This window comes from Cottoperca gobio, chromosome 24, assembly GCF_900634415.1.
Source record: "Cottoperca gobio chromosome 24, fCotGob3.1, whole genome shotgun sequence".
In the NCBI taxonomy this organism is placed as follows: Eukaryota; Metazoa; Chordata; class Actinopteri; order Perciformes; family Bovichtidae; genus Cottoperca; species Cottoperca gobio.
Window position 1 is genome coordinate 5,526,320 of NC_041378.1, and position 8,422 is coordinate 5,534,741.

Here is an 8,422-nt window from a genome sequence, read left to right on the forward strand (position 1 = left end):
GTTTTACAAACTGGTTAAACTTCTGTGTAAATATAAATTAATAGAATATAAATTAATTTAATACAACAAGATTTTAATTAATTATTATGCACAACAATTATAGAGAAGCAGGCTTAGGCAATGGAAATATTGGGTCCAGGCTCCCACACACACACACACTATATATATATATATATATATATATATATATATATATATATATATATATATATATACACTATAAACTATACACGTTTTTATTCATCTGCAACACTGTATACGAATATATATTACTTTATATTCTATTTAGTTATGTCTTAGATTATAATTTGCTTTTACTTGCGTGATTTTGTTTTTTTAATACATAGTTATAGGGAGCCTGGGACCCAATATTTCCATTGCCTATGCCTGCTTCTCTGTAATTGTTGTGCATATGGTAATAATGAATTAAAATCTTGCTAGTATGAAATTTGTTACCTAGTAATCAAGCTTTCAGTTTCACTTAAAAACTTTAAAACCATCATTAGGAACAGCTAATAAACATCCACTAGCTCATAAATAACCAAGTGTCATCTGAGTGCATGGATGCATTATATTACCTATTGATTTATGAATGGATTGAGTGAATGTTCGAGGCGTTCAGTAGCCTAATATATTTTAACCTTAACATGATAACGTTGAATACCGGTTGTATTACCCTTCCTAAGCATTTTAATATATCCGTAAGACATTTTAGTTTAAATGTATGTACAATTACATAATCAGTCCACGTAGCGCTGTGATGTATTTATTCGTATATTATTACGCTAAAGAATGTTAAAGCGGTTGGTTACCATGGTGTTTTTGTTGTAGGTACCGTGACAGCAGCTATACCGCGAGGGCTGCAGTTGACAAACCGTGACGTCACTTTAGGCGGGTTTTTCGTGGAAAGTGCTAGAAGAAACGAAGCACAACCCTCCTGGTTTTAAATATCCTTCCATCAGATTAAAAAGACCCTCACTCTTTGCTATTAAATAAATGATGTACATGTGATTTTGATTGCAAATATATATTAGGTCGGTGCAGATATTTATGCATCGATAGTATAGGGTAGCATCTATGGAGCCTAGTCTATCAACTAAAATGTTGTCTGTCTCCAATCTATTTATTCTAGAACTATCCTTTTGGCATAAACTACCACAGGGTGGCAGCAATGATGCACTGTGCACAGGGTTTGACTTTGTTAGTTATATTGCAGTATTTCCAAACATGCAAAGAGTACTTTTAGCACCAGGTTTGGGTACACTTTGTCTACCTTGACATAATACACATCCAGACTCAAATTAATACTTTAAATATCAACGGCTGCACATCTCCTGCTTTTAGGGATTTGTCAACATACAATACATTGACGTCTTTCAAGATTGTTCAATAGCCTGATTAAATAAACAATATTATGTATTCACTACCTATTTATACACCCATGTCAACACTCCCGTTGATTTTAAACCAGAATATAATAAGTCGTGTTTGTCAGTTTTCTACCAAGACTGGTTTTTCTAGTGCTAGATGGTGCACCGCGGAGGGATACATCCGCACACTGAAACGATTGTGTATAAAGATTCCGGTCTATTAAAAGGAAGTCCCTTTCCATTTCCCTGCGTCAGAGAGCAGAAGGGACTACATATTGGTGGCATTTTATTCACGATAAGTCAACGGAATAAACAAGGTATGTACATGAGTGTTTTGCTTACATATTGAACACATTATTCTCTTTTATGTGTGTTTTGCTAACCCATCATCACTGAACTATGGCTGGACGTAACCACGATGCAAGCTCATGAGTCACGACGATAACCTTAGCTTCATAACGTGGGCTACAGCTAGCATTTTAATGTTGACCCAGTCTGTTCACAATAGTTGTATAATGTTAAACCCTTACACTGTAAGCTTTCAGTGTACTGATGGACAATTTGCGGTACTGAGCTGTGTATATAAATGCGGCACTGTGCCGCACTGTTAGGCCTGGCTTGGGTTGCACTAAAGCAGGTGTGAAGATGACATCGTTGTGTTCGTTTATTTAACTGAACCATGATAATAAAACCCACTCATTACACCAGATTAAACCTTTCGTAATTTCATAGCCTATCCCTTTTTTTCCTCCAACATCAAAACGTTTAGTAAGTATTTTAGTTATCACGGTTTCTCACGTTGCGTTAACGTTAGCCTGTTAACGTCCATTTGACGAAGGTAACCTATAGGAAATCTGATTTAACGCTAGTTTGCCTGTACGTTTCCTCTGCGTTATGCTGTACGCTACCCTTTTAATGACACCATATTGTTTTGGCTTTTTCTTCGGTCCATGGACAGCTCTTATAGTAACGGCAGGTTCGGTCGTCGTCACCCAAACGCTGTTAACGTTACATTTTAGTAACGTTTTAATTACAAGCGGTCGTATAGCTCTGCACTTTTTAACGATATCCTTATTTTCGTCTGAAGCCGTACCTAAGCACGTGTTTGCGGAATCCATTGTCTATCAGTCGACGCCATGTTGGCTAATGGCTACTTCCGCCGATTTGTAGCAACCCTCTGGCAGCGGTCCCACATTTACGAAACCGGCTTGTGGACATGATTAAATTATTATTCCGTTTTAGTGAGAAAATGTAGGGCTTTTGAAGTGGAAGGAATCGTTTTCAAACCTGTTTCCAAGGCCTTTTAAACTAGAGGCAGCTTGCTCAATAACATGATTTAATTTTTTGTGCAGATGCCTGAAGAAATGCACCAAGAGGAGGAGGCTGAGACCTTTGCCTTTCAGGCAGAGATTGCTCAGCTGATGTCCCTGATCATCAACACCTTTTATTCCAACAAAGAGATCTTCCTTAGGGAGTTGATCTCTAACGCCTCTGATGTAAGTCTGCAGTACCTTGGCATTGTTTTTCTGACACTACACATTAATTTGGCTTGTTACTTGAATGTTATGTCATAATTATGATTCTAAAATGTTTAGGATCTCACAAATTTTCAGAATGTTAACTAAAGTCTTGATGTATTGTCAATGTATCTTTTACAGGCTTTGGACAAAATTCGCTATGAAAGCTTGACTGACCCAACCAAGCTGGATGACGGCAAGGATCTGAAAATTGAAATCATCCCCAACAAAGCAGACCGCACCCTGACCCTCACTGACACTGGAATCGGCATGACCAAAGCCGACCTGATTAACAACCTGGGTACCATCGCCAAGTCTGGCACCAAGGCCTTCATGGAGGCCCTGCAGGTACTACAGTGAAACATAATCCAGATTGGTGGAACATTGGGGGATGGCACAGGACAAGAACACTTTCATGTAACCTTATTGATTTTTAAACTGCAACACAGTGATAATGGTAGGGATGTCCCATCAATGTTTTATTTGGTCTGATCTGATTCTTCCATTTGCCTAAATGTTGCTTAGTTATGCATCTGGAACATTGAAACGACAGCTGTAGCCTTCTAAATTTAGGTTTGCCTCCCCATTTTCACGATTGCTTTATTCAAATACTTGAAAGTCCTGGTTGTAAACTTCCCCGTTGTGGGACTAATGGAGGATTTCTGATTCTGAAAATGACTAAGTTGATAAGAGTGTTTTATTTGCCAGATCTTAAGTTATAACTTTCTGTGATCCCTCTAGGCTGGAGCTGACATTTCCATGATCGGTCAGTTTGGTGTGGGTTTCTACTCTGCCTACCTGACTGCCGAGAGGGTCGTTGTAATCACCAAACACAATGACGATGAGCAGTACATCTGGGAGTCCTCTGCCGGAGGCTCCTTCACAGTCAAGGTTGACACAGGTATGTGTCCTGGCATAGTTACAGAATCAAAGATGGCAACATTTGGCCTTTACATATGATTATGAGGTGCTGGTGCAATAATCACAACTGGTATATTGTTTGCATTATTCAGCTAGCTGCTGCCACTAGTCGGCGAAGCCTGAAAATTGGCCATGACCTAATTCCTGAAGTTAACTTTTGGTATTCAGTGATGGCGACAAAAGGTTATTTACAGTACGAATCAACAATACTTGCTCTTTTTGTGCTCATAGCTGTACATTTCTGTTCATAGGTGAGCCCATGGGCCGTGGAACAAAGATTATCCTGCACCTGAAGGAGGACCAGACAGAGTACATTGAGGAGAAGAGGATCAAGGAAATTGTCAAGAAGCACTCTCAGTTCATTGGCTACCCCATCACCCTGTTTGTAAGTATTGAATTTTGACCTTTTTATTTTGTTGGCACAAGTTAAAACTTTGCATATCAGGTAAAGTTGACACTTTATTATTGATTTGCAGGTGGAGAAGGAGCGTGAGAAGGAGATCAGTGACGACGAGGCAGAGGAGGAAAAGGCAGAGAAGGACGAGAAAGAGGAGAAGGAAGAGAAAGAAGAGGGTGAGGACAAGCCAAAGATTGAGGACGTGGGCTCAGACGATGAGGAGGACTCCAAAGACAAGGACAAGAAGAAGAAAAAGAAGATCAAGGAGAAGTACATCGACGAGGAGGAGCTGAACAAGACCAAGCCCATCTGGACCAGGAACCCCGATGACATCACAAACGAGGAGTATGGAGAGTTCTACAAGAGTCTCACCAACGACTGGGAGGATCACCTGGCTGTCAAGGTAAACAGTGCAATACTATCGGCTGTTTATTGGTTCATATGTGCCAGCCAGCACATTGGCTGAAAGTAAAACTATGGTAAATTATTTTCTTTTCAGCATTTCTCAGTGGAGGGCCAGCTCGAGTTCCGCGCCCTGCTTTTCATTCCCCGACGTGCACCTTTTGACCTCTTTGAGAACAAGAAGAAGAAGAATAACATCAAGCTCTACGTCAGGCGAGTCTTTATCATGGACAACTGTGAAGAGCTCATTCCAGAGTACCTGAGTAAGTTGGCATTAAAGTGAACTGACTTACACCTGCAGAAGCTGTTTTGGCAAAAAAAAAAAAAAAAATGCTCATTGTTCCAATGTTTTGTGTTAATCTCCAGACTTTGTCCGTGGTGTGGTCGACTCCGAGGATCTGCCTTTGAACATCTCCAGAGAAATGCTGCAGCAGAGCAAGATCCTAAAGGTCATTCGCAAGAACATCGTCAAGAAGTGCCTGGAGCTCTTTGCTGAGCTGGCTGAGGACAAGGAGAACTACAAGAAGTTCTACGAAGGTTTCTCAAAGAACATCAAGGTATTAAAGTAAACATTTTTAGCGCTGCATTGATTAAAAAATAATAATGAACAGTCATTTATATATATTTTAGTCTTTCTTACTGCACTCCTTATGTCTTCAGTGCGTCTCCATGGATTCATAAGGTTTACCTTTCTTTTAATCTAGCTTTCTAAAGCAGTTGCATAGCTGTAACCTCAGGCAGCTGTGCATTGCCTAGTTAGTGTGCATAACTCGTGTGTATGCTACACTTAGTGCTGTGCCTCTGTGCAGTAGAATAGTCTCATAGAGCTGTAGATCAGTTGTCGGCTACATGATTAGTAACTTGTACCTTAAAGTGTTGCATTATGATCGCATTCATTTGGAAGAGATGGAATTCGTGTTTGCAAGCAAGCAATAAACAGATTGCGTATTATTTAGTCAATTCATCTTGCATTGCGACAATGGTTTTTGAATGAGCATGTAATCATAACTTTGTTGTCCGTCTGTAGCTGGGCATCCATGAAGACTCTCAAAACCGCAAGAAGCTTTCTGAGCTGCTGCTCTACCACAGCTCCCAGTCTGGAGATGAGACCACCTCCCTCACAGAGTACCTGACTCGCATGAAGGAGAACCAGAAGTCAATCTACTACATTACTGGTGAGTTTCTCCTCAAAAGAATTGTGTAGTAGCTTATAAAAGATTCAAAAATTAGGTAGTATATATGGAAATGGGAAATTTCAGGATAATCCTGATCGTCATTTACTGACTCCTTTTTTATATATTTTTTTATATAGGTGAAAGCAAGGATCAGGTGGCTAACTCCGCCTTCGTCGAGCGCGTCCGCAAGCGTGGCTTTGAGGTCCTGTATATGACGGAGCCCATTGACGAGTACTGTGTCCAGCAGTTGAAGGAGTTTGACGGCAAAAGCCTGGTCTCAGTCACCAAGGAGGGTCTGGAGCTGCCAGAGGATGAGGAGGAGAAGAAGAAGATGGAAGAGGATAAGGCGAAGTTTGAGAACCTCTGCAAGCTCATGAAAGAGATCCTTGACAAGAAAGTGGAGAAGGTTAGTAATCTTAACCAAGATTCATGTTGACCTTAATTTAGAACTGCAACGATTAGTCGTCCATAAACTATTTGATATAATCGTTATAAAGGTCCCATATTGTAAACAGTGAGAGTTTCTGGTCTAACTTTATTTTAAAGCAGGTCTAAGTGCTATAACTGTATTGAAACACTCAATGCAGAGAAATGCACACAGCCCTTCAGAAAACCTATTTTTTTTACACGAGAACTAAACATTTTTCACTTTTGTGACAATCTAAAATTATTATTAATTGCAGCCCTACCTAAATTTCCCTTCATACTGTTGGATTTAGGTTCTTATGAATTCATAACTGCAGCTGATGGTGTTTTGTTTGGCAACAGGTGCTCTAACTGGTCCTTACTTTGTATTCTGGTGAGTTTTTATACAGCTGCAAGGAGGCCCCTCAAGTCCGTTGTGTGTCCTGAATGAGTTTTGACTAGTGATGGGTTCCAAATTTGTACCTAATATGAACGTTTTTTTAAAAAAGTACTTTTCAGAGTGTGATCTAACAAATGCCTGTTTTATGTTCCCAGTTTGGTTTTAACAGAATGTGAAACTTGAATTTTGACATGAGCTGAAATTGTAACAAATTCATCTTGAAATATTCAGTCTACATATACTAGACCTTAAGATTTGGTGGACTTTGCAATGCTGGTGTGTTGAGCATTTATTCTAACATGACTGTTCTGCATGCTTTATTAACTTTACTTTTAGAATAGGTCAGCCTGCTGTTCAGACACTATGCATGTTTTTGGTTTTTTTAAAGTCTTAATGTCCGCTGTCTCTACCAGGTGACCGTGTCCAACAGACTGGTGTCTTCACCCTGCTGCATTGTGACGAGCACTTACGGCTGGACGGCCAACATGGAGAGAATCATGAAGGCCCAGGCGCTCAGGGACAACTCCACCATGGGCTACATGATGGCCAAGAAACACCTGGAGATCAACCCTGACCACCCCATCGTTGAGACTCTCCGACAGAAGGCAGATGCTGACAAGAACGACAAGGCTGTGAAGGACCTTGTCATCCTGCTGTTTGAAACCGCCCTGCTGTCCTCAGGCTTCTCCCTGGACGACCCACAGACCCACTCCAACCGCATCTACAGAATGATCAAACTCGGCCTGGGTAAGGAAACGCAGCAGCTTCATAGTAGTTGTTGCTACATGCCTGTTACTTGACATGATCTAACAAAACATTCTCGTACCTGTAGGTATCGATGACGACGATGTCCCCATTGAGGAGACCACCTCTACAGCCATCCCTGATGAGATTCCTCCCCTAGAAGGTGACGGTGAAGATGACGCTTCACGCATGGAAGAAGTTGATTAAACAAATCCTCCCCTCTCCCCAAGATTTCTAACACTTTAGCCTCACTTTTCAATTGTTCATCCTTTAAAACTGCAGTAAATGCAAAACAAATAGTCATTCATGTTGTGTGGTGGACCAGTCTTGCTCTTGCGTCCGGTGCATTACTCTGCAAGACCTTAAGAAAAGCGGTTTCAGTTTTTGCTGTAATAAGTTCATGGTGACAACACGTATGTTTTAAACGAGTTCCCTGTTGCACTGAGTTTTAAATGTCGGAGCGGTAATGTGTGAACATGGGAATGGTACATTCCATATCAGATCAGGTCTGGTGCCGGGTTTGGGTTCTGCTCATGTGCAACACTGCACGCTGCATGGAGAGAGGACTGTAAGATTCCTTTGCCTGAGTCCAGGCTTGTCTGTATTCCAAGTCTTGTTTTGCAAAAAATTAAAGATGTAATGCCTATATTTTTGTCTTGGTGGTATTTATGACTGAGATGATTGCATCTCACTGTACATAATTGTGACTTGTACTACACACAACTTGATATTTTGAAAGTGGGAGCAGATTTGTTTTGAACTTGTTCAATGTGACCAGTAGGTGGGGACATGCACCATACAACTAGTATCAAACATACCTTTTTTTTTTTTTTTTGAGAAATTCTATGAACGTTAAAGTAAGCAGTCTGGCGTTGTGTTCACACTAGAACAAGTATATTTAAACTACAATTACTTATTGCATACTCTACACGTGTTGGTAAAGAACTAAATGTATTATGGCCTGTAAAATTGTTAACGTTTAATTAAATGTCCTGGTCACATTTGTTTAAATTGTTTCAAGTGGTGTACTCTGTTCATTCTCGAGACACCAAAGCTGTCTGAGCAAAATAAGTCCGTCACTTTTACAAATG

At 40.3% G+C, this 8,422-nt stretch overlaps 1 protein-coding gene across 2 annotated transcripts; it reads left to right on the forward strand.

The window, feature by feature from the left end:
• The first annotated feature begins 1,533 nt into the window (after window positions 1–1,533).
• Window positions 1,534–7,979, forward strand: hsp90ab1 (heat shock protein 90, alpha (cytosolic), class B member 1). Of its 2 annotated transcripts, XM_029462649.1 has the most exons (12): window positions 1,535–1,687; window positions 2,723–2,866; window positions 3,029–3,235; window positions 3,629–3,788; window positions 4,060–4,193; window positions 4,285–4,608; window positions 4,705–4,870; window positions 4,974–5,164; window positions 5,635–5,782; window positions 5,920–6,188; window positions 7,001–7,334; window positions 7,420–7,979. In XM_029462649.1, the coding sequence occupies exons 2-12, from the start codon at window positions 2,723–2,725 to the stop codon at window positions 7,536–7,538; spliced, it is 2,196 nt and encodes a 731-aa protein (XP_029318509.1). In that variant the 5' UTR covers window positions 1,535–1,687; the 3' UTR covers window positions 7,539–7,979. The 2 variants fall into 2 exon arrangements, with proteins under 2 accessions (XP_029318510.1, XP_029318509.1); XM_029462650.1 differs by lacking the exons at window positions 7,001–7,334; window positions 7,420–7,979 and adding an exon at window positions 6,551–6,574 and having other exon boundaries at window positions 1,534–1,687.
• The last annotated feature ends 443 nt before the right edge of the window (window positions 7,980–8,422 follow it).

What these genes read in the sequence shown, in the direction of transcription:
- hsp90ab1 (XM_029462649.1), top strand. Translation starts at nt 2,723, where the DNA reads ATGCCTGAAGAAATGCACCAAGAGGAGGAGGCTGAGACCTTTGCCTTT. An exon ending in CACAGTCAAGGTTGACACAG is followed by an intron (nt 3,789 to 4,059) that starts GTATGTGTCCTG and finishes TTCTGTTCATAG; the next exon opens with GTGAGCCCATGGGCCGTGGA. An exon ending in AGGATCACCTGGCTGTCAAG is followed by an intron (nt 4,609 to 4,704) that starts GTAAACAGTGCA and finishes TTTTCTTTTCAG; the next exon opens with CATTTCTCAGTGGAGGGCCA.